The sequence below is a fragment of the Platichthys flesus genome, chromosome 10, assembly GCF_949316205.1.
Source record: "Platichthys flesus chromosome 10, fPlaFle2.1, whole genome shotgun sequence".
NCBI classification, from domain to species: Eukaryota; Metazoa; Chordata; class Actinopteri; order Pleuronectiformes; family Pleuronectidae; genus Platichthys; species Platichthys flesus.
Genome location: NC_084954.1, coordinates 15515724 through 15541102, shown reverse-complemented (window position 1 = coordinate 15541102; position 25379 = coordinate 15515724). Strand labels below are relative to the sequence as shown.

General features: G+C 44.2%; 2 protein-coding genes across 3 annotated transcripts in view; one reads left to right on the top strand and one right to left on the bottom strand.

Annotated features, from left to right (window-relative positions):
• eml5 (EMAP like 5) overlaps window positions 1-19435 on the bottom strand; it is a 40890-nt gene extending 21455 nt beyond the window's left edge. Inside the window, exons 1-8 of the mRNA XM_062397966.1 lie at window positions 18804-19435; window positions 11977-12136; window positions 9206-9304; window positions 8745-8813; window positions 2346-2531; window positions 1647-1782; window positions 793-994; window positions 19-156 (exon numbers count right to left, since the gene is read on the bottom strand). Of these exons, the coding sequence (XP_062253950.1) occupies window positions 19-156; window positions 793-994; window positions 1647-1782; window positions 2346-2531; window positions 8745-8813; window positions 9206-9304; window positions 11977-12136; window positions 18804-19000 (1187 nt within the window). The 5' untranslated portion in view covers window positions 19001-19435. The remainder of the gene's footprint in view (window positions 1-18; window positions 157-792; window positions 995-1646; window positions 1783-2345; window positions 2532-8744; window positions 8814-9205; window positions 9305-11976; window positions 12137-18803) is intronic.
• A 1737-nt stretch (window positions 19436-21172) lies between these two features.
• ttc8 (tetratricopeptide repeat domain 8) lies at window positions 21173-25354 on the top strand. 2 transcript variants are annotated; one of them, XM_062396771.1, is made up of 15 exons: window positions 21173-21412; window positions 21724-21747; window positions 21913-22033; window positions 22128-22191; window positions 22282-22441; window positions 22616-22705; window positions 22791-22835; window positions 22925-23010; window positions 23109-23196; window positions 23317-23427; window positions 23534-23673; window positions 23777-23951; window positions 24403-24525; window positions 25048-25131; window positions 25220-25354. In XM_062396771.1, exons 1-15 carry the CDS (start codon window positions 21299-21301, stop codon window positions 25334-25336), a joined length of 1542 nt encoding a protein of 513 aa, XP_062252755.1. In that variant the 5' UTR covers window positions 21173-21298; the 3' UTR covers window positions 25337-25354. The 2 variants fall into 2 exon arrangements, with proteins under 2 accessions (XP_062252755.1, XP_062252756.1); XM_062396772.1 differs by lacking the exon at window positions 21724-21747 and having other exon boundaries at window positions 21175-21412.
• Window positions 25355-25379: the final 25 nt, after the last annotated feature.

Sequence of the window (25379 nt, the reverse complement as noted above, 5' to 3'; positions counted from 1 at the left end):
TTTGAATTGTGGACCCACCTGACTCTCAGAACAGTGAATGAGCCATCCTTCATTCCCAGCGCTAGGTGAATGCCATCGGTGCTAACAGCGGCACAGCGGATGGGCTCCTCCATGTTACAGCGGGCTATTAAAGCATGATCTATAAGGCTCCATATCCTTTAGACACAGAGGAGGGGGAGGACAAATGAGGAGGCGAAGCACTGATGAGATTAGAGAGAAGGTCAAACATCCAGAGCAGAGATGCAACCGGAAAAATAGTCAGCAAGTACAAAATGGAGAGGCAGTGCTGTTTGTGGTTTCTGCCCTGTGTCTGGTTTATGACGGCACATTGTTAATAAGAGAGTGCAATGACTATCTATGAACACTCTCTTCGTCGGTCGGTACGAAAATATTATTTAGGAAATTATTAATAGATGTGTTTAATTAAAGGGGCTGCATCCTTTTAAGGTCATTGTGACCAATTGCGTCAAAGTCTCCTTCAAATGCGATGGACGTATGTTTCCACTCATCCTCGAGAAATAACGGGTGAAATCTTCCCGACCCGACTTATCCCAGGATTCACTGAGCAAGTGAAATAACGAGACATCTGACACTCAACAGCCCCTGAATTTGGACAAAGCTGATGGATACTCCCCATGTGTATTTTTAAAACGAGAGCAACATGTTCCTTAAACCACTGATATGCAACAGTATCTGTTATTACAAGTAACTAAACAAAAACAAACAACAAACAACAAACAACTAACCACTGTCATTTTCAGCTGCCTAGTATTTAACAAACTGAAGCTTCACCTGACTGAGCGGTCGTCACTTCCTGTCATGGCCAGAGGCTTGGTGGGGTGCACGGCCAGCGCCCACAGCTCGCCCTCACAGTGACCCTGCATGATGAGGAAGGGCTTGTTCCGGTCGTGGACCACCACCTCAAAGATCTCGCTGTCCTGTGTTCCCACCAGGATGTGATCGCCCCGCCAGCACACACTGCGCACAGACAGCCCTATGAAAAAACACACACACAAAGAAAACATAAATAATCGAGCCGAATACAAAAACAAAAACATGTAAACATGAAAGCAGACAGACATTTACCAATGCTTTTACAATAATTGTAAGAGACATGACAGGGATAATAAAGACAGTAGCCGATAACAGCGATCTGCAGGCTACCTAGGGCGGAGTTTTTAACAGGAAATACAATGACAGGACATGTTGTCATGCCGATCTGCTAGTGCCTCTGGGTAATACTGCAAGAATAGGATGGAGAAAGCATGTGCTGTATACAGATGTGAGAACAACATCTGTATACGGTGTAAAACAGAGCTCAGACTTACTAACAAGAGGAAGCAGAACAATGTGAGGACTTTTTACGAACAGACTGACATGGTTTTTAACTCCGCCCTAAGTGACTTTACCCACCTCGGCTATTTTCACCTCTAGCTACTGTTAGGTCCCAGATTACAAATATGAGAGATGGAGAAAATAGAGAAGAAGAAAGAAAGTGTTAGCAAGGAGGACAGAAATGGAATTTTCATCCAACAGGGTTTTCGTACATTTATACAATTCTTCTAGCGCCTCAGGAGGCCGCAGTTTGGACTGTGACTCTTCACTCGGGTTTAAGGTAAAAGAAAACGAGACCTGTTTGACCTCACCTTTATATCCTTGATCTGTTTCCCTGAGATCGATGACGGTAATAGGTTTGAAGTTGAGATCCCACAGCCGGACGCAGCCGTCTCGGCCCCCGGTGGCGAAGCCCTCTTCACAGGCATTCATGCTGAAAATCCCTGACTGGAGGATATGACAAGCTGTCAGTGAGGATCTGTGCAATAAATGAGCAACAGCCGAACCAGCCACAGAGTACATCGTGCTGGTGCTCAGCCAGGCATTTGTCAAACAGGCCTGTCAGACCTGCTGCTTTGGCCTCAAGATAACGCAGCACTAGGTATCAGGGGGTTACATTTTCTTCATCAATCAATACAAAGCTTTTCCGATGGCCTCAATTGCCTGAAAGTTACTGTGCATACAGCGGGAGGCACCTTAAAGCCCCAGTGAGGTATTTGGTGGAACTAAAAGCAGCGATGAACATGAACTGTAGTTATTATCCCCTCCCCCATCCCCCCAACCCCCCATCCCCTCACCCAGCTGTTGATCCCATAGATATCATTTAATCCTGTTGAGCAAAAGGCTCATCCTTTTCCGCTGAGCAGATTCAAACGAAGCGTGCGTGCGTGGCTTCGACCCCGGTTAAGTTTACGAAATGCTTTTATTGTAGTCCTCGTACAAATGGTGCAGCAGCCTAAGCCACAAAGCTCAAAACACTCCGATTTTTTCTCTCTTGGTTTCAAACTCACCCCGTGAGCTCCCTGCACCGTCCTCGTCAGGTTGATCCCTTTCCACACGTAGATGTCACCGTTCAAGGCACCTGAATACGTGACCTCGTCCTTGGCGCACGCCAGGCAGAGGATGGTCTGGAGATCCCCCGTTTTGCCGAAAACGCCACGTTTCGGTGTGAGAGCATTACCGCATAAGCTCCAAAACTGTGAACACAAACAGAAAGAGTGAAAGAGTATGGCAGCTAATAATCCCCCGTGTAATCCTGTCCTGAAAGAGCAAATGGATAATTATGTAGCATTTGGATACGGCAGAGTGAAAATCATCATCATCATCGTGCACACGTACACACACACACACACAACCTTGTACTTCTACTTTAGTGAGGACACTCGTTAGCATTACCCTCGCACAACCCATTGGAAGTGGGTCAGAAAGTGAGCACCAGCAAAAATCTCCCCATTCTATAAGACAATGATCCTCAGAAAGATAGCTGCACACATACACACACAGGCTTACACAGCTATCCTTATTAGGACTTTGCATTGACCTCCATTCATTGCGGACAGCCAAACAGAAACCTTATCCTTAATCTTACCTAACCACAATTCAACCATAACCTTAACCAGGACCTTGCAAGTAACCTGATGGCCTCAGTAGGACATCAGAACCAGGCTTTGGTCCCCAAGAGATCTAGGGTCCTGACAAGGTCAGTGTTTTTACTGGAAAAGGCCCCAAAAGGTGACAAAACTGTGTATACACACACAACCACACAAAAACCCACACACAGCCCTTGAAGGAAAGCAAAGTCAAATTCCAAGTGCCCTTCCCCACTTGTGATACTGTGCACATGATAGTGGGATCTCTTGCTGGTGGGGGTCAGTGCTACCCAGCGGATCAACATGCACTGAGACAGACGTACACGCACGCATACACGCAGGTTCATTATTTATGAACAGGGTCATTTGGATGCATGGGCACGGCCTCGTCTGAGCGCTAAATCCATCAGGCGGAGGAGGAGAGGGCGAAAGAGAGACGCTCCGTCTGCATGGAGATGAGATCACAGGGAGAAAGCTCACAGAGGGCGTCTCAAATGCAGAGACACGGCCGTCGACACGTGAAACGGAGACACACTCGTCGGCGGCGAGCGGCAGGAAAGTAACAGGTGGACGGCCCTTTGTCTGCTCTACCTGCAGGAGGATTCACCCACAGATTAGCTGACATTTGCTTCTCTGCCAAAAATGTTTTGGACGTCTGATGATGCACGGAATAGACAGGACATGCAGGTGTTTTTCTGTTATCACACAACAGCTGATCTGCAGAGGCCCGACACATCGGCAGAGAATGAACAAATTAGCTCCATGACAGCGAGAGCCTGTCGCCCCATCACTAACACCTATCTTCCTGACAGATAGGGCTGCTGTGTGCTAACAGGGGGGGATCGATTATCAGAGACTAACATCGCAGCCTCAGATACAGCCCTGCCATCAAACATCCGACGTCTGCACCTCAACACACCGGGACTCTCCCGCTTCCTGAGCTCCTCACTGAGATCTTGGGCGAGTATCTGAAAGTGCTTGAGTTTCAGAATCAGAATCAGAATTCTTTTTATTGCCTTGTATATTTTCACATACAGGAAATTGCCTTGGTGTGGTTGGTGCACTTTACAAACAACAATATAAAAACAACAATATAGAGCAATATAAACATCAATATAAAAAACAACAATATCGAAAAAATAATATATACAGTAAATGTGTTGTGTGCGGTTTTAAGGTGCAAAGATTGGTGGTAGTGCCAATAATGTAGTGTTATAAATTATGTGCGAGGGTGGGGGGGGGGGGGGTCAGCAGAGTCAGTGTGATGGGGGGGGCTTGTTTGTGAGCCCCACTGCCATGGGGAAAAAGCTGTTCAGGTGACGCGAGGTTTTAGTCCTGACGGCCCGGAACCTTTTCCCAGATGGAAGTCTCTGGAACAGGTGGTGACCGGGATGGGAAGGATCAGCGATGATCTTGCCTGCTCTCTTTCTGGTCCTGGAGTGGAACAGGTCTTGGAGAGCCGGCAGGTCACAGCCGATGACCTTCTCAGCTGACCGAATGATCCGCTGCAGTCTGCCCTTGTCCTTGGCAGTGGAGGCAGCGAACCAAACGGTGATGGATGAGGTGAGGATGGACTCAATGATGGCTGTGTAGAACTCAACCATCACTTTCCGCGGCATGCTGAATTTCCTCAGTTGCCGCAGGAAGAACATCCTCTGCTGGGCCTTCTTGGTGATGGAGGTGATGTTCTCCGTCCACCTCAGGTCCTGTGCTATGATCGTCCCCAGGAATCTGAATGACTCCACTGTTTTAACTGGGGAGTCGCACATGGTGAGGGGGGCGGTTTGGGCTGGGCTCCTCCTGAAGTCTGCCACCATCTCTACAGTTTTTGAAGCGTTCAGCTCCAGGTGGTTCTGGCTGCACCAGGAAGCCAGGCTGTTAACTTCCTCTCTGTAGGCGGCCTCGTCCCCATTGGAAATTAATCCAATAAGGGTGGTGTCGTCGGCAAACTTCAGGAGTTTGACAGAGGGATGGCTGGAGGTGCAGTTGTTGGTGTAGAGGGAGAAGAGGAGAGGAGAGAGCACACAACCTTGAGGGGCTCCAGTGCTGATGGTCCGGGTGTCAGAGACAAGCTTCCCCAGCCTCACGCGCTGCTTCCTGTCGGTCAGGAAGTTGGTGATCCACCTGCAGGTGGGGTCAGGCACGCTCAGCTGGGTCAGCTTGTCCCGGAGAAGAGCTGGAGAGATGGTGTTGAATGCGGAGCTGAAGTCCACAAACAAGATCCTGGCGTAGGTGCTGGGGGAGTCGAGGTGCTGGAGGATGAAGTGGAGTCCCATGTTGACTGCATCGTCTACGGACCTGTTGGCTCTGTAGGCAAACTGCAGCGGGTCGAGGAGGTGGTTGGTTATAGTTTTGAGGTGGGTCAGCACGAGTCGCTCGAAGGTCTTCATTACTACAGAGGTCAGGGCGACTGGTCTGTAGTCATTAAGGCCTGTGATCCTCTGCTTCTTGGGAACGGGGATGATGGTGGATGTTTTCAGGCAGGCGGGTACAACACATTCAGCCAGTGAGGTGTTGAAAATGTCCGTGAACAATGGAGAAAGCTGATCCGCACAGTGCCTCAGTGTAGAGGGGGAGACAGCGTCTGGTCCAGCTGCCTTGCGGGGGTTCAGTTTCTTCAGGAGCTTATTTACATCTCTCTCCTGAATTGAGAGAGGTGTGAAGGGGGGGATGGAGGTGATGGGGCAGTCTGGGGCCATTTTGTGGGGGGGGCTAGTGTCTTTGTCCAGGCTGGGGAGAAGAGGTGTGATAGATGCGGGGGGGGTTTGAGAGGGTCTATCGAATCTACAATAAAAGTCATTCAGATCGTTGGCAAGTCTCAAGTCTTCCACAGAGTGGGGGGATTTGGTCTTGCAGCCGGTGATCACCCGAAGGCCTTTCCAGACTGACGAGGAGTCGTTGGCTGCAAACTGTTGTTCCAGCTTCTTTGAATACAGTCGTTTGGCCTCCTTAATCTCCTTGCCAAACGAGTATTTAATTATTTATTTAATTTTGCATGTGGGGTTGAAGGTTAAGTAGTGAAGATCGTAGGTGTGTGAGTAATCTGGGCGGGTGTATATACGGATTGAAGTGTTTAAAGTGCCGGGTATGTAAGAGTGGGGTTGGTTGGAGGTTTCGTTAAACCAGCCTGTTGCATAGAAAGCAGCGAAGGACGCGGCGTGACTATGAAGCGTTTCCCTGCCCGCAACTGATAAGGCAGTGAGACACGGGCCCCCGCTATAATCCCTTCGATACTGACAGGAGACGGGATGCTGGAGGGGTTTATAACGAGGCCAGGCACAGGGGAGGAAACCAAAGAGGGAGAGGGAGAAGTGGAAAGGTGGAAATGTGCTAGGAAAGATACTACTTTAGGTAGAAATCAAGACCTGGGTAAAAAATAAAGAATATCATTTCTTAAGAGCCCTTAATTAACAGCTATGACACAGTGGAAGCTGCTGCTCTTCACCCAGGATTAGTGGGTATGCCACCAGCTCAGTTACCTCAATCATGGCTCCAGGAAAAGCCCTTTAAATGTAATTAATGCAGAGACAGTTGTAGCACGCTGGCTGAAGCTACAGGACGACCCTCACCCCTTTATCTTACTCATAAAACCCCTCCTGACAGAGTGTGACCCGTCGGAGCAATAAATGCTATGATAGACATTGGTCTGCAAAAACGATTATTGGTATCTTTCGCCAAAATAATCAATATTTAATCCTAAAATTCAGCCCAACAGGAACCATCAAATCTTCAAAAACTTCCACCACTCTGAAATTCAACTACTTCAGCAAAATTCATATATTGAACAGTTTTTGAACGATCGCAGTTTTCGTTTTATATTTCTTTGTAACAGTTTCTGCGTTTTCCTCGAGCTCTGGCAGGAGGCAGCTGCCACGCACAGTCTTTGTGTATGTGTAATAAAAATGTATGCATATATCTTTTCAAGAGTGAGGTTTCACAATGTCACAAGTTACCAGCATGAATTTTGACCATGTATTTACACCTGAGCTGAAAAGCCAACTATAACACGTAGCCCACTGGTCATCCAATCAGACAAAGTCAAATACTTTTCAGAAGGAGATCCGCCCTTCCCCTCTTTGATTGGCTAAAGCCGGATTCACTTTATCGTCATTCCGACCATACACAAGTGCAAAGTAGTAAGAAATTACACTGCATCTTGCTCAAGAATCAAATCTGGAATGCTATGGATTCCAAAGTACTGGTAGGTATGTTAACTGCTGACATGATGCCAGCTGGTGCATTGACAGAGCAGGGATCAGAGCAACCAAGGCCTGGCAACTTACGATGTTAAGTTAAGCTTTTTATGTATCGGGATTTATTTATTCTTTTAATTCAGGACTACAGCTGTGGTTTACACCTGCTGGTTTGAGGGACTTACAAGGGATCACAAGATAAACTTGAGCGGTCCTCAAATAAATCTGTAACCATAATAACAAAATAGTTTTCTCCCTATTGTATTGACTAAATCCTGTTACCTTTTCAGGATGAAGAAAATAAAAACTGAAAATTAATAATTAGGGGTCACAAGTACGTATTGTTTTATTTATGGGCCAAAACTGATGGTAACCACTGGTGGTAAATCCTGTAAACAATTTCCTTTAATTAAGTCACAACTGGTCCCACAGTGGCTGAATGATTGTAGTTAGTCTCAGAGTGGTTTCAAACATATTAAAAAACAAATGTCGATACATTTCCGAGGAGGCGTGTGAGGAGTAAAACATCGCCCTCATGACAGAGGGTGTGTTTTCCTCAGCCTGATAGTGGTTGGATTACTGGGGCTAAATCTCCTGGATTGTGCTATAATCGCTGAGCGAGCACTGGGCCGGGGAGCAGATGTCACATGGTCTGCAGGGCGAACGCTGGGGAATTATGTGGGACAATTGCTGGATTGCCTTGGCATCAGAAAACCAGAACGGAGGGGAAAAGGGGAGGAGGAGGAGAAAGACCGGAGGATTCAGCAGGAACCAGGGGGAGTGTTCTGCGGCCGGAGGGGATTTCTGTGCCACGGCGGTGGGGGGAGAGTTCAGGGGGGAATTACTACAAGAGGAGGCAGGTCAAGCTGGATTGAGATGAGGGAGTCATAAGTGAGATGCTACACCAGTGGGAAATACGTACAGTAGGCTAAGCCATCCCGTCTGCATCAAACCCGTTTTGAATGCGTCGCTATGTTTAGCCTCTCGGGGGCCCGTGGGCACATTTCCGTCTGAGCATGATTCACTCTTTTTCCCAGTGTTTTGGAAATAAGCTTCCAACATGGCTCTGCGTTCCTTGTTATTTCCTAATGGCCGCGCCACTCCAGAAACACTACTACATGTCCCAAGGGAGGGTTTGGCAAAAGACATCCTGCATGAACTCATTGAAGATTTATGAACACCACTCTTCTGAGAAAAATAAGTGATAGAGATAGGCCCCTGAAGGGAAGCGAGCGCAGCTGCACTTTGTACAGTGGAGGGGTTTTGAAAGCTGAATGAGGGAGCGCTGAAAGGAGTATAGCAGAGTCATGGTCCCCAATAAAAAGAGAACATTCCCCCCTCTCTGCAGTGCAGATTATTACAAATATGAGAGAAGAGACTGACTAACTGCCTCTTCTACTTATGTTAAGTGCCTAATAAGCATGGATTCTAGAATAAAGCAAATTTGCATATATCTATTTTAAGGCGTTGATATGGTCATGGTGATAAAGCGGCGATGGAAGGGGAGCCAGGAGATGCTTCAAATGTCCTAAAAACCTTAATCATGTTAACAGACATTTAAGCTAATGGAAAATTGAAGACCTGGAGAGACAGCTGAAATCAAAAGAATGTAAAGTGACGGCTGTACCTTGATGTGTTTGACACCGCAGCTCACAAGCTTGCTCGGCTGGTACAAATCCCATGAAATGTCGAATATCTGCAGGGGAAGAAAAACACACGATGCATTAAACCCTGGCTTATAGTTACACAACCAAAAAACACTTGAAGTCTAGACTCCTAATGATACAGTTTTGCTGCAAAAGAATGGACTCAACAGAGGAGAGTGCGTGCGAGTTTTGCAGGAGATGTGATTTCAAAGTGTGTGGGCGGAGTTAGAACACAGCGGCCGGCTGTATTTCATCTTTTTAAGATTCCTTTTCATTAGCCGCACACCCTCTCAGAAGGGCTCTGAAAAGCTCACAATCAATCAGGCCTAACTTGTTTATGTCCCCTTTGGGCAGGCGCTCCATCCAACATTTATAGCTAATTGAGGCGGTCGATAGAGAGCTTGTGATGGAGATGGGGGGGTGGGGGGGGGGGGGTGTTTACCCTGTCTGTATGACCGGGAGCGGCTGCCAGGACCTTCCCTTTCCTCCAGTCCCACACGCAGATTGTGTTTTTCGAGTCCAGGCCCACAGACACCAAGCACTGCGAAGAGAGCAAAATAGAAAAACGACTCGACATCACAGATTGAACCGACTCTGCTCTGTTGCACTAATCAGAGCAAAAACTAACTTCGCTACCTCCACTGCAGCGTGGCACGCCAGTGATGAAGGGGCTAATAACGGATACAGAGCAGAACAGAACAGTTGTCCAGCCCCTGGCACTTCCACTGAGCACACATTTGAGTGCTTTTGCTGGAGGAGCCTCCTATAGCTGACTGAGTGAGTAGGCAGCAGCAGCAGCAGTGGAGCAGAAGAGAAGAGAAGAGAAGAGGAGAGGAGAGAGCAGCTCTTATGGAAATCCTTCTCCAGTCTGCAGCTTGCTTTGCATGTGAGAGGACGTCCTCTTTGATCCCCGGCTCGATCAATGTTTCGCCGTGGAAAGACTCTGCTGAGGCACTAATCCTGTAATTCCTGGTGTTTGAGAAGAGTGTGTTTTAATCTAAACTAAAAAAGGCCCACTGTGATCGAATCCAGAGAAATGATATAGATGATGGGGCTGAGAAGTGGGGCCCTATCTCCTGGAATGTTGGTCTGTCAGACTGAAATGTCTCAAAAACTATTGTATAGATTGCTTTGAAATTTCCTTTTAAATATCAGTCCCATAATATGGATGTTTGAGTTATTCTCTGGGAAATTGGAGGAAACGTTTTTTCAAGAAAGTGAAAATAAATTCCTGGATCTGCACCATTGTTTAGATCCATGTTATAATAAACTCATATATTCAAGTAAGGGCAACTGAGGCTCAGTTTCCTCATTGAACACCAAATTTTAATTGGTGCTTCCTTTGGCCCCTATTGTATCGATGAAGTTAAAAAGCTTCTGGGTTACCCTTCTGAGAAACCTAACCACCTTAGCAGAAGTATAACATGATCTGTCTGTATGTGGCTCAAATATCTCGAGAACTGCTCATCCTATTGGCTTAACACCTGACAAGTATTGTTAGGAGCCAACTGGTTCTCCACCTCTGTAAAGTCAAGCTTCACCAAACTTAAGATAAACAGGTGAACCGTTTCAGAAAGAAGGTGAAGCAGCGTTACCACAGGCCAAGCAAACCGCCCATTCAAAACAAATTGTTTAGAACTGAGTCCTGGCACCAATCAAGTTAAATTACTTCTCCTATAGAACATAATTATCCTTGGCAAATTAGGTGTACCTGAAGGACAATTCTAAAAGTCAGGGTTGGGATAAATTACAATTATTAAGATACTCTATCGTTAACAGGTTGAAGAATGTGCCCAATACTTCACCCAATGTCACTGATTTATTCAGAGAGCTATTAAGAATTTTCAAAATACATCCATGTCAAACGCCTACAGAAATAATGACATTCCCATTAACCTCAGCTGCACTTTGGGTTAAGTGCAACAGAAACTAAATTCAAATGGGTCACAGGGTAAAAATGACACCAGCTAAACATCAGCCTATTAGAATTGTCACTGTGTGTTAACATGCGAACGTTAGCATTTAGCTCCAGGCGCTACTACAGCGTCACAGAGCCACCAGCATGGCTGTAGATTCATTAGACTTGCTGGGGGTTAATGAGAGTTTCATCTGGAAATATTCAGAGAAATTTTACAAAGACACATTTTTATCAAGACAATAAATATTTTACTATCTTTAATATGAACTCGAACACCGGATGCATAACTGTCTCAGGCTGAGACACCTAGAGGGGATGTCTCAAGCGTCTGTGTATTTGTTTTATATAGCTATAATAGGTGGATGGTGTAGTGGCAGCAGAGTATTCCACTGGATTGTCCTCAGTCCAGCTCTGGCTTCCTCTTAGAAAGGAAGGGGAGAGAGATGGCGAGTAAATACAGCCGCTTAACTGAGAAGCGATGGAGCCTCCTCTGGCTTAAAACACTGTCACATTCCATCTAAATCCCAAGCTCTCTACCCGGGCAGGAAAATAGCACAGGGTCATCTCGCCGTCTCTCACTGCAAAATACAGGAGATGTAACTCTCCACCGAAAGCTCCCATGAGAGGATGAGAGAGAGACGTGCAAAGATAAAAACATGGGGATGGTTCCGCACTGTATCGATTTTAATTGGGTGGGGGTGTGTAAACATTAACTGGTGGCAGGTCTGCAGAGGACGGACTAAAATGATGATGTAAAAAGACTAAAAAGAAAGGGGTTGATGGAATGACCTGGTGAAGAACAACTAAGGTGTTAATTCTGTATGGTCCCACTGGATGGATGGATGGATTCATCATGTGCTACACAGCAGTTGTCAAACAATTAGAGAGAACAATAATACCCCCGACACCAACTACACTGATACCACACATCACCACAGTAAACCTACATAACCTGTCATAAAAGTTAAAAGGTGTGGCACCCTCGCACACACACACTATGAGATTTCAGTCATTTATAGTTTCCCATGCTGTGGCTTATTTTCAGATGAGTAGATTCAGGATTCGCATGTGCTAAAGCTTCCCTCGCCTGAACATTACCAGGTGCTGCCAGACTGTGTGGTGTAGTAGTAAGAACACTGCATCTGCCTCATCCTCCCTTCCTGGACGCAGCTGTCCATATACTACTGCCTGAATAATCACACGCGTGTCATTCAGAAACTGAAAAGCTTCCACCTGTGTGTGCTGTTCAAATTTTTTGTGGCTTTAAAACAAGTACTATCGGGCCTCAGAAGTACCTGTCCCTCGAGGTCGAAGGCCAGGCAGGCGATGCCATGTGTGTGCACGTCCTTGAGGATGGACACGGTCTGCACGGTGTACGAGTCCCAAACACAGATGTACGGCTCCTTGCCCACCTGTCCCGTGGCCACCAACACGCGCTCCGGATGCAGAGCTAGACTGTACAGAGAGAGTGGATGGGAGAGAAAACATCTGGTTAGCGTCACCATCTTGCACACTTGTGAGTGTGTGTTTGCGTGTGCCAAGAGCAGATGAGGGATTCACCCTCCCTGGAGGGAGCCACTGGGACGAGATAAACACATTAAGTCAGTGATGGGTCTGGATATGGAAGCAGAGGGGCAGCATGACGAGGTGACATGGTTCAATTAACTCAGTCATGCTCAGATACACGCACACGCACACACACACGCACACACACACACACACACACACACACACACACACACACACACACACACACACACACACACACACACACATACTGAAAGAGTTGTGTCTCAATGACATCAGAGGACATCACATGGATTTACATTAATTTGCTGAAGACTTATTCAACCCTTAACCACAGTTACTTCTTGCCTAACCCTACCTCTAACCTTTACCTAAACATAACATAACCTCAGATCATGTCTTCACCTTAAAATTGAGTGATTTACATAATGGGGGACTTCCCATAAGTCCCCATAATGTGTTGACGGAGCGGGTCTCCACAAAATGAGTGGTACCTCGATTACACACACACACACTATTGAAGTGTAGGGGAAAGTGTGAATTGAACATATTTCGCAGTTTATTCAGCTAGATTTTCCCAGAGTTCTTTGAACTTTTTTCTGCCTCTTTCACCTTTTCTAGTTCATCTGGCCGTTCCTCGCATCACCAGGCATATGTTAGTAACGCGCTTACATAATCTCCCCCACCTCCCCCTGCCCTACACGCGTACCTCCCCCCACCTACAAGCATCGGCACTATACAGCTGAGCAACAGCATGCCGTACAGCACTGAGCTGTCGCTCCCTCCCCCCCGCGCCACCCATCCTTTCAGTGGCCGGCAGTCACGTTCCAGGCAGGCCTGAGTGATTCACTGGGCGACTGTTCCTCTTGCCTCATCCTGGCCGATACATTTCACAAAGTGACAGAGCTCCCTCCATTATAATCAGACCACCAACTGCTCTCCAGAATTTCTAATCCCAGTGTGGATTGAGACAGCAGGCCAGGGAGGCTTCACAGGCCCGGGCAGCATCAACCTGCTGAGTCAAAGTGGCTCACGCCGAGCGCCGCCTTCTTCCACTTTGACTATTTTCCAGGTTTTCAGCGTGACCCCCCTCTGACTTTTGACAGCCCATCTGCATTGAAAACACACTGTCACCAACTAAGCTCTGCTGGTGCAACGTCTCTGGGTTAGATGCAACAGCCCTGATCTTTGTCCTTCCCCAACCTTCCCTCTTTGTTCTCTCCTCCTTGTCGACTCCCGCCTTCCCCCCCCTCCGCCACCTCCTGTTTTTGCTTGAACCCCTCTCCAACCTGGCACAATTTCTCAATTTACTTTATATGAATTACATAATCAGAGCAAAGCAGCTAACAATAGCACACAGACGAAAAATGACTGGAACACTTTGGGATGTAGTCTGAGAAACTGCTCTGGCACAAACAGGTACAGCCAATATGTCTGGTTTGACACTGGAGTGACGCAAAACAGGTTCAGAATGTGTGCAGGAAGCAGTGGTTCTCGTCAGATAGTTCTTGTATCATTCCAGCTTTACTAAATATATGGTATGTGAGTACGCACTCATGTCTGTCAGCTGAAACGCTTGCTAAATGCCATCGCTAATGACTTAGCCTCCAGTGCATTGCCACGGTTCTCCTGTATGATATATGGCTGCAGCTGTTTGATGCGACCATCTCCCATCTGCCAAGCTCTGTAGTACAAAACTAGCTAAATACTGCAGCAATTAAAAAAGTCTGTTTTCATGTAGATATGAGGCAAATGAAACAGCCTGGAGAGCAGATTTAGGATGGCTACGGCGCTCGGATACAGAGAGGGAGGAGATGAAGGTCGACTTCGGCAATTAGAAGGGCACGAGATGCCGCTTTACCCACTCGAATATGAATCTTTCCCCTATTCATCATGAGTACAACAATCTATTTTTGTCCCATTAATAGAAACAGTTACACATGGGCGAAGATGACGATGGTGCCTCAAGATACTTGAGCCCAGGAGACAATTTTGATTCATGTTCACCAGCAGCAGTTCCCTTTGTCAGATTTTGCCCATGGTGGATTAAAAGGAAGCACCGGATTAGCACATTTCTGAAGGTCTATACAGTATGGGATATTTCCCAGGACTCCTAAAACTGAAAATAGAATCAAATGAGAGAAAGCAGTGGTAGAGTGTGTGGTGCTGCTTGAGGACAAAGTCAATGGGACAGAAAAGAGGCGGGAGGAAAGACCCTTCAGTGATTTCTGACCCATGTGGGAAATTTTCACAGAATATTCACTGGGTTCAAGAAATGTTCTAAAAGAAAATCAAGTGCATGTGAGTTTAATGAACCTTCGCTAAATATTAATGCAGAAACAAGTAAGTAATCGGTAAATGTATCTAATAAGTCATTTATCAAGGATTTTTTACCCATTTTGTTGGTTCAAGATTCTGAAATTTGAGTGTTATCTCAATGTCCATCGACTTCTTTGAGTTTTGTTTTTAAAAATATGATTAAAGTATTTTTGCATTTTAATGACTTCAACTAGGTAAGTTTTATTTAATTCATCCAATCTTCTGGGGAAATATTTAATTATTTATCAATAATCTAAATCTAAGTTTTTCTAATGATTATTGTCATTATTGATCAATCTACTGCTTATTCTTAAAATGAAATATTTATTAATTTGTGGGATGATAATACTGATCCTTCAGTCCCAAACTCAAATGTCTGCAATAACTGACATAAAAGCAGGAAAATTCTTAAGAAGCACAAACTGTGACATATTTTACATTTTTGCTAAATCACTGAATTAAATTATAAATTAAACATAAATTAAACCAATAAATAAATCATTTAAGTTTATATATTTCATCATTGTACCAAAATTACTCATCAATAAAGTATATATCTTCTAAAAGCACAAATATCTATTACCAGAATACTGGATATACCAAAGTATACATTATTAATGTTGAGGTGTAGAATGATTTCTTGTATTTGATTTTGTATCATCAACTTTTAAAGGCATGAAAATACTAATTTTCTGGCATAATCTAAATCAGGGTAAAACAGGGATAAGAGTACAATACCTGCTTTTCCCCTTCATCTGCATAAAAAAGTCATAACACCCCCACGAGATAACTGATCTCTGTCTGAGTTGATTTCATAAATCCTTGAGACAAAATGCTGAATCATGCCATCAAACTGTTAAGTAACTGTACTGAACTCAGGATGATCCTAATTGGGAAAGACAGATCTGCTCTATGGTAACCAAGCTGTCTCTCACAGAGCCGCCTGGGAACTACTCACAGTGATGATGGAGACCTAAGACCTCAGCATCTCACTGACACTCCGCACAGAGCACCAAAGGTAAGTGTCGAGGTGAGACGCAAAATGAAGCAGACCCCACTGTCATCGCCAAAAAGGTTATCGCTGTGATGGGCTTTCATTATTGGAGTTTGAAACTGTAAATGATTGAGTACATGGGCAAATGATAATCTACTCACACCACCGTTAGAAGGGAGGCAGCTGTGTCCCTATTCAGAAGCTGCATCCTTGGAAGGCTGCAATTTGAAGTGTGATTGCATCACAGTGGCTTAAGAAAACTCATTCTCATTTTGATGCCTCCTTCAAATGTCTGGCAGAGAAATGCGTCCCTTCATTCCAAAGAAGCAAAGGATCCAGTAGATGTGTCCCAATTCAGGGACCCTAACCCAAAATCCTGCATAGGACTGGGACTAGTTGGGCAAATGTAAAACCAAAATGAGACAATCAGGTCTACTGAGAATTTCCTAAATGGATCTCCAAGTTGGTGATGCAAAAACTAAATCCCACGTAGTCCTTACTTTGTGGTCGAATCCGTCAGTGAAGGCGTGGCCTTTCCTGATCACATCCTATGAAGGATACATTCCCCGAATGTGGACACAGCCAGCGTAAGAAGAAATAGATCACCTAAAATTGTGTGTCCATTAAAATAAAGAGAGATGGATACAGGGAAATGAAAGTCAAATCATCTCAAGATGATTATCAGCAGCAATTGCCTGAAAACACTTCTCAGACCGCACAGACTATGCAGAACATGGTTGTCAGTTTTGTACTTTTGACTTTAACTTGCTCATTAATATGCATAGATAGTTCTCACCATTAGCTCGTACAGTTCACCGAGCACAGCTGCCAGACGCTCGCCTGTGAACCTGACACATTTATTGCATGAAACTGTACACTGATTTCAATGTGGAAAAAATAACCCATGAGGGGCTGAATGATAAATATATACCACAATATGAACAGGAACGTATTCAGTGCATGATTCATCGCTCACTGGAACAAGACCAGCCTCCGACTGGCGGCATCTCTAATCCATAACTCTGGCTGTGGTCCAATAGATATCATAACATGAGATGGCCTCTTATACCTGTGTCCATGCACCCTCTCATTAACCCTCACTCCTGATCATAACAAATAATACATGACTCAAATGAGACTTCCAGCCTGTGTGTTAATTTCAGTATGTGTGTGTGTGTGTGTGTGTGTGTGTGTGTGTGTGTGTACATGTCAGCGTGACTGAGGAGAGATTACACATTGTGGTATGGACACACTCCTGCAGATTTTTCTTTAAATTTCAGGCTGGATTAAATGCAACATGCAACACTGACAGCTGTGAGAAACTAATCAAAAAACATGGCCTCACAATAGTCTTATATGCCTCATATTAAACTGAGTATCGGATTGAAGGTTATCGACATTTTCCTCAATCCATTTCCCCCATGCACTCCAACCAGAAACGGCGAGTAAAGGCCAGACTATCCTGCTTTCTTACATGCATGGATCGGCCATTCATTCATGTGTCCACCTGCCTATTAGCTCCTCCACGTCCGACTGGGAGCCAGTTAGAGGCAGCTGCGGGGTGAGAGAAAACCAAGAGCGAGAATCGAGGCCAGCAATTAATTCATGAAGAAAAACACCAATTTGGTGGTTGCACTGTAGCTCACAGACAAGATACAGCAGTGGCCAAAAGAGACAGAGAAACAGAAGAATTTGAATTCCGTTGCTATCTGAGGGGGCTGCATCTGTTCCACATGAGTTAGTGCAACGTGAGAACAGTCCCACATTTATTCAGCACTGATTCTGCTGGGGATGGCTCCTGGTGGTGCCGTAGTGGTCTCAAGTCTGAGGAAGTGTTTATGAGATGTCTGCAAGCACTCCTCTGGGATCTGAGTTCAAATATATTACTATGACTATTATCCATAAAGTGCAAGAGATATGCAAAGCTTGAACTGTTTAAAACAATCTGGCTGCAGCTAAATCTATGTGATTGCCAAAGGGCTAACTGCTTCACCAATTTATTACATTGGCATATTCTTAAATTTTGCAACGACATGTCGATTTTTTGCATCTAACCGAAACCTCGGGTTCAGTCAGTGACTCCTCCAGCTAAACATCAGGCACTTCACCCCGAGGGCAGTGGAGGGTTAGTGTCTCTGTTGTCCGATTAATTATGGAGAAGGAGCCCAGCTGACTACCGACACAGAATATAATGCTAGCCATCTCCAGGCCAACCTACACATAACATGTCAACACAGGCGCTGGAGCGTTGGACACAGGTCACTGCTTTGCGGCATGCTGGGAAGCAGTTAGAAAGGCAGGATCATCATACCTGTGTTGTAACACTATGGTTACCTTGCTGTGTTTTATCAACAGGTTTGACTGAGTTACTTTTCAAGCCAAAGATTACTTCAAGGGCGGTTATGTTCAAGCAAATTCTTTCAGATTTGCACTTTAACGCCCTCGTTGTCATGGAAAGATGAGACGTGCAGGCTGCTGCTTTGGGAAGGCTTAAAAATGCGATGAAACATGTCTGCTTGACCAGCAACCAGCAACCCAAACAGAATATGATGATTAATTAGTGAGGCAATATACAGAAAAAGACAAGTACATTGTGACAACCAATTAATCAATAAGTCATTTATCAAACAAAAATGTCACATTTTTTATTTAGCGATGTTGCTTTTTTTCTTTAAGTTTAGTTCTTTAAGCTTTGATTTCTGTATAATTACCCCTTCCCCTATTTTATAGATCAATACGAGCTTGATCAGTAAATCTATATGAGCTATAAGAGATGACAGAGGTGTGGTCATGTTGGTTCGTTTGAGACAGAGATGGAGCTTCAACCTGGAGAGCTGGTTGAAATCTGCCCTGTTAGAGTGTCCTTGAACAAGACACTGGCCCCAGATGTAAATGTATACACACGGATATATATACACATAAATATATACATACAAACGTGCTTGTGTGTGTGTGTGTGTGTGTGTGTGTGCGTGTGTGTGTGCGCGGCTGCGGAAAAAAGACCAGACGTGTGTCAGCGGTGTGTGTATATGTAAGTGTATGTGTGACCAGTGAGTGTGTGTGTGTGTGTGTGTGTGTGTGTGTGTGTGTTTGTGTCAAACATGTCATATTACATTACACAAGGTGACAGCAGCAGTGACAACACTACAGGATTAGTGTGCGCTATGGTGCTGTCCGAGGTGCTGAAACTAACTGTTGTGGGTGTATGTTTGTGTGTGTGTATGCTTGTTTGTTTGCATGTTTGTGTGATTGCATGTCTGAATGTGTGTATGGTTTCTCTACCTGATTATGTCATCGTTGTGTCCCAGGTAAAATTTCTGCTTGTGCTCGCGGGTGTTGTACACAACTCCCACACCGGCGACGAAATAGACTATTTCCTTGGCGGCGGTGTAGTACAGGTTGTTGCGGCACTGGTGTCCCCGGTATCCGTACACCCACTCCAGTCTAAGGTGGCAGTTGGGAGCAGTCCTGTCAGCCATGTCCCCGCTTCCGTGTGTGACTGTGTGTGTGTGTGTGTGTCTGTGTGTGTGTCGCGGTCACGTAGTCTCTCCGATACACTGTCATTCACCAGAGGGGATTTAGTCACAGCCCGCGTGTCCCATCAGTTCCGCCGGGTCTCCACCGGTCCGGAGGGATCGCTCAGATGAGGCATTTTCTGGGGGTCGTGTGAACCGGCGGTGTCTGTGCGCGTTCGAATGCAGCCCTCCTCCTGTCTCCGCCGCAGAAACAGGTTTCTAAGATGTTGGCTTCATTGTGGGGCAGGAAGACAAAGATCTACTCGCTTCTTCCTCTTCTTCGGTCCCGGGCTCACGCTCCTCGGCTCCAGGTCAGAGCTGCTGTCAAATCCTGCAAAGATGGAGCTGCACTCCTAGTCCCCGAGCTCCGCCCACAGCCGTGACATTGGCAGCCGGGCGTCCAATCAGATCCTACAGCCGAGCAGAGGAGAAGAAAGAAGGACGGGACGAGCTCGTCAGGTCACGACTGAGCAGATTCACAAAACTGGTATTTCCTTATTTATTTATCGTAAATCAAAAATCCTGAGAGCGAAAACAACCTTGATCTACAGAGAAATCAGGCTACCCACATTTATTCATAACTTTATTTGTATAGCCCGTTTTTAAACAAGGTTACAAACAGATTCCCAAAATCCAGGGCAAAACAATGTATGAATAGAAATAATAGGTATTCAATATGAATTCAATATTCAATATTATGGAACTTACTAACTGACCTTAGCCCTTAAAAAGCGAGTTGGATAATGTTGGATGATTTTGTGTTTTAACCTCTTATAGATAGATAGATAGATAAATAGATAGATAGATAGATAGATAGATAGATTACTTTATTCACCACCGAAGGGAAATTAAGTCGTCATAGCAGCCGGTATATTTGAATACAGGCAGTAAAAACCTTCCATCTTTAGACCAAATGCAATGATTATATGTATAATATTTTTTTTATTTCTTTATTTTATTTAATGAAATATATGAATGCTTTATCATAATTTAAAACAACAACCAATGCACAAACATACCAAACAACAAAAGAAATAAATAAACCGAAATTTCAACTGTTTAAAATAAAAGAATGCACATCAGATCCATAAGTAGATGAATGCACTGTAGGTACAGGTTTAGATAATTATGGAAGGGCGGAAGACAGATAAGGAGAGAAAAATAGAAAGAGAGGCTCACGAGATGATTGATTCTTAAAACATTTTCAGAACAGGTTGTGTAAGTCTCTGACCCAGTGATTGTAGGTGGGCAGAGGAGTAAATTTGCAATGAAGCAAAATTATCCATCTATCTAGAAGAGTGGCATATTTTATTAGACTGGAGTCTATATTGATCTATTGATTTCAATATATATTGTAATTTTTTTGTTAATTGTATATGTTTACTTTATGATTATCCATTTGTATTTGTGGTTACTTATACTTTGTCCATAACCCATGTTATTGTATATCTGTTTATTTTTTACTTGTTTGTTTTTTTGCTTCATGCTGCTAAGTTAATTTCTTAAAGGACGAAGTTAAAATAATAATATATAATCTATATGAATGCAAAAGATTACATCTACCACTTTACACCACAGGAAAAATGTGTCTATCTACACACGAAGAAGAGCTCTACATCAAACTCTTTTCACAGTCATTATCCAATCACTTGACCAGTATTCTAATATTCAAATAAGAAAAAAAACATTAGACGCATGCTTACTTACTAATTTACTGTTTTATTTTTAAGTGGACATTTTAAATTAAAGATATCACTGTGTTATTTTTTAATCATCCAAGCCGTCTGATTCAAATCCCTTTCCTCTTTTTAATACACTGTGCTTCGTCAATAAACACATACAATATTACTGATACTTTTCAATTATTATATGCCTGATGTGTTCTTTCTATTCATTTTTATAAAGAATTTTACATCATAACATATTACATACTATTATCATCATCATTTTCTAACGTTTCTGTTTGAAATGTATATCTTTATTTATTTAGCATGACAAACTTCTACACGATTATTTTAGACATGCTTTTACATGTTTTTATGCTATTATTTTATGTTCTGTCACACAGTTTTTTTATTATGCATCAAAATACAATATTTACGTAAGTTCATTTTTTCCTCATGCCTTTACAGGAAACTACGTAGCTGGAGCCCCGCCCCCTCCGCTGTTGCCGAGCGACAGAGGAAGCTTCCCGAGCCTCGCTCCTCTCTCTGCGAACCCTTCATCTCTGAAGCTCGTTCTCTTTCTCCTCCGACCCACGCCATGGAGGTGACAATGGACCCGCTGTTTCTGGCCTGGAGCTATTCCAGGAGGCGGAAACTCCAACAGTGCTCGGACATCTGTACCAAAATATTACAAGACAACCCATACGACCAGGTACCGTGCTGCCGTTAGCCCGGTTAGCCTAGCATGCTAGCGATTATCTGTCAAGGTAAAGCCTGCTAACTCAGGCAACCTGTAGCAACTGGACCGTAATCTCCATTAATCCCTGCGGTTAACCATGATTTAACTAAGATAATGTTGAATTTACTTCATGTATATCATGTTTATATATATTTATTACTGCTGCTGCACTTTACCTTTGATTTCTTCGGTCTGATGTCTTATTTTCTTTTTATTCTCTCCTCTCACTTGTATCCACATTGCGTCCTCAACTTTCCTCTTTTGTCACTGCATGCTGTCTAAAGGATTCCTCCTTGTTTATCTCAGAGGTAACTTCACTGCTGACTGTTCCTCTCTGTCCTGTGTTTACATCCTCTGTCCCGTAGATAGTTTGTCATGGGTCCTGACTGTGACATGGTAACCTGGTAGATGTGACACCCTATCCCTATTCTATACATGATTTAACAGTGTGTGTGTCTGTGTGTGTGTTACAGGCTGCCTGGGGCCTGAAAACTCGTGCCCTGACAGAGATGGTATACATAGACGAAGTTGAGGTCGACCAGGAGGGCATTGCTGAGATGATGCTGGATGAGAGCTCGATAGCTCAAGTTGCACGTGGGTCTAAACTCTTCTGCTGTTTCTCTTATTGAGCAAATTCATATTCAATGGTTACATCTGCAAGCTTGATAATGCCCAACCTTTCTTCTAGGACCGGGAACATCACTGAGGCTCCCGGGAACAAGTCAGGGCGGAGGCCCCACAGCAGCTGTCAGGTACTGGCTGCTTGAAATTTGCCCATGAAATTTACAACGAGGTTAAAAGAAGCTTGATCAGATTTTCTGATCCCTTTTTTTTAATTCAAGGCCTATGACACAAGCCGGGCGTCCCATCACAGGGTTTGTGAGACCCAGCACACAATCAGGGCGTCCTGGGACAATGGAGCAGGCCATCAGAACTCCCCGCACTGCGAGCACTGCTCGGCCAGTCACGAGTGCTTCTGGTAGATTCATCCGTCTGGGAACGGTGAGTTAACAGGGCTGGGATTTTGCATGTGCATGTATCATGACTAATATATTCCCACTGTCCTACAACTGGCATTTTCATGTAGATTTTGAAATCTTTATTTATTGTGTTATACATTGTTCTGACCATGAGAAACACCTGAATCATAATTGAGCTTGATATGTTGCCCGGTAGGCTTCAATGCTGACCAATCCAGAGGGACCATTTATTAACTTGTCAAGACTAAATTTGGCCAAGTATTCCCAAAAGCCCAACTTGTCCAGGGTAAGACTGAGAATGTGAAATGCAAAAATGAATCAAGATCATCACATTCTCTCAAATATCAAGTAAACATAATTTCCCTCCTCAGACGCTGTTTGAGTACATCTTCCATCATGAAAACGATGTGAAAAATGTAAGTGGTGCATAAATTGACAGCACAAAGACAATTTGTTGTCATGTCATTGTCCTGCACCAAACAAAGAAATACATTTTCTTCACCAGGCTTTAGATTTGGCTGCGCAAGCTACTGAACACGCTCAGTTCAAAGACTGGTGGTGGAAAGTTCAGCTTGGAAAATGTTACTACAGGCAAGTAAACATCCAAATAGCTTAAGCTCAGCATTTCTAACATTTGTAAAAGTCTTCTTCTAATTGTTCGTCATGTTTGATGTTTTTGACCTCCCCAGGCTTGGCTTATATCGAGAAGCAGAAAAACAGTTTCGATCAGCTCTCAACCACCAAGAGGTGGTGGACACATTTCTCTATCTGGCAAAGGTAGTGTTGGAGATATCAGAGCCATACTTCACATGTTGTTGCATGAGAAAAATATTCCTCCTTAACTGAGCGTTGATGAATGTAGAGCAAAACCTTGTGCGTGTGTATATTTTCTCTCAGGTTTACCAGCGTCTTGATCAACCAATAACAGCACTCAATCTTTTCAAGCAAGGCCTCGACCACTTCCCTGGTGAGGTCACCCTTTTAACAGGGATCGCTCGGATTCATGAGGTACAGCATGTCACCACGGTCACTACAATGCCCTCCACTAGCTCCCCCGTCAAGACACAACTGCCCAAAGAAAGAAATGAATAAGTAAAACGTGATATTCTCACAGGAGATGAACAACATTTCATCAGCCACAGAGTACTACAAAGACGTGCTGAAGCAGGACAACACTCACGTGGAGGCTATAGCGTGTATAGGCAGCAATCACTTCTATACTGATCAGCCAGAGGTCGCCCTGCGGTTCTACAGGTCAGTGTAACTGTCATGTATAATGTGTGCAATGTGATGTTACATTATAGGTAATAAGGAGCTGCATCCCATCTGTGATGCACTATCCGTCCCTCTATGTTAGGCGGCTGCTCCAGATGGGGGTGTATAACTGCCAGCTGTACAACAACCTGGGCCTGTGCTGCTTCTACGCGCAGCAGTACGATATGACTCTGTCGTCCTTTGAGAGGGCTCTGGCCCTGGTGGACAATGATGAGGAGCAGGCTGACGTTTGGTACAACATAGGCCATGTGGCCGTGGTGAGTTAGCAATACCAAATACAAAAATATCCCAGAATGCATACTGAGTGCAGGGGCCATGCTCACAGTTAATACTAGAATGGAACTCAGTAGAGAGCATACCTCTGCCAAAGCCTGATAGAACCCGTATTTTTTCGCACAGGAATCCAAGGGGGATTGGACATAGTTCTAAAACTATTGAAGAAACATCAAAACTGTTTGATTCCCTACTGAGTCCACATGATCTCAGCTACACATTGATGGTGAAAAAGCTATGGAAACACATTCAAATCTGGTAGATTCAGGTTATTGTTTGGAACTGCACCACATTGCAAACACTCATAGGTAAAAGTCCCCTAGATATGCTTGAATTTTTTTTCATCCCGATCCATGACCTTCTTATTATCAAAACAATCTCCCAACATTTAGGTACAAGCTAATAAAAAGTGTTTGTAATCTTTTTTTTTAACAGGGCATAGGAGACTTGACACTGGCCTACCAGTGTTTTAAGTTGTCTCTGGCTTTTAACAATGACCACGCTGAGGCCTACAACAACTTGGCTGTGCTGGAGTTACGCAAAGGTCGTGTTGAGCAGGTGACGTCATAGCTTTTAGTCATAAACAGCTTTTATCCTCTGTTGAAATATGAGGTATGAGATCATGTTGCTTTAGACATTTAAGCACTCTAATGTGGTGTCTGCCATTATTAGAGGGCCATTAAATAATCAGCATTAATGTACTCTGTTTACCAGAAGATATTTCTCATATACGCTATTGATTATTTTTAAAATGCTTAAAAGAGCTGGGTGATAAATCTGTTTGGAATTAACATCATAATATGAGACAAGATATTATGAGATGTACAATATTATACAGTACAAGTTCAAGCCAGATAGGTGGCGTCTATCAAGGGGTTGTAAATATAGTAATTTGGTACTGAGGCGGTGGGGGCGAGATCTGCAGACACAAACTGCAAGGAGAAATGTTAGCAGGTTGTCATGTCCTACCCATAAAATGAAATTACTTAAAAGTTTTAAAAAAACTAGTCCATAACTCCTTTAATTTCAATTGTTAATTATTGTGAGGGTAAACATTTAAAAATCCTACCTTCAATCCAGTCTAAAGCCTTCCTACAGACAGCTGCATCCCTGGCCCCTCACATGTACGAGCCACACTTCAATCTCTCCATTCTCTCTGAAAAGGTATTTATTTATTTCTCTATCTACACTGTGCAGGGCTTAGAGAGACAGTAAACGTCATGATGAAGTGATGTTTTTTGTCTGTGTGCAGATTGGAGACCTTCAGAGCAGCTACACCGCAGCTCAAAAGTCTGAGGATGCTTTTCCTGAGCACGTTGACACTCAGCAGCTTCTCAAGCAACTTCGGCAGCACTTTGCAGTGGTGTGAGCGTCAGCCGGCGGACGGCAGGCTTTGGCAGAGAGGTGTGAGA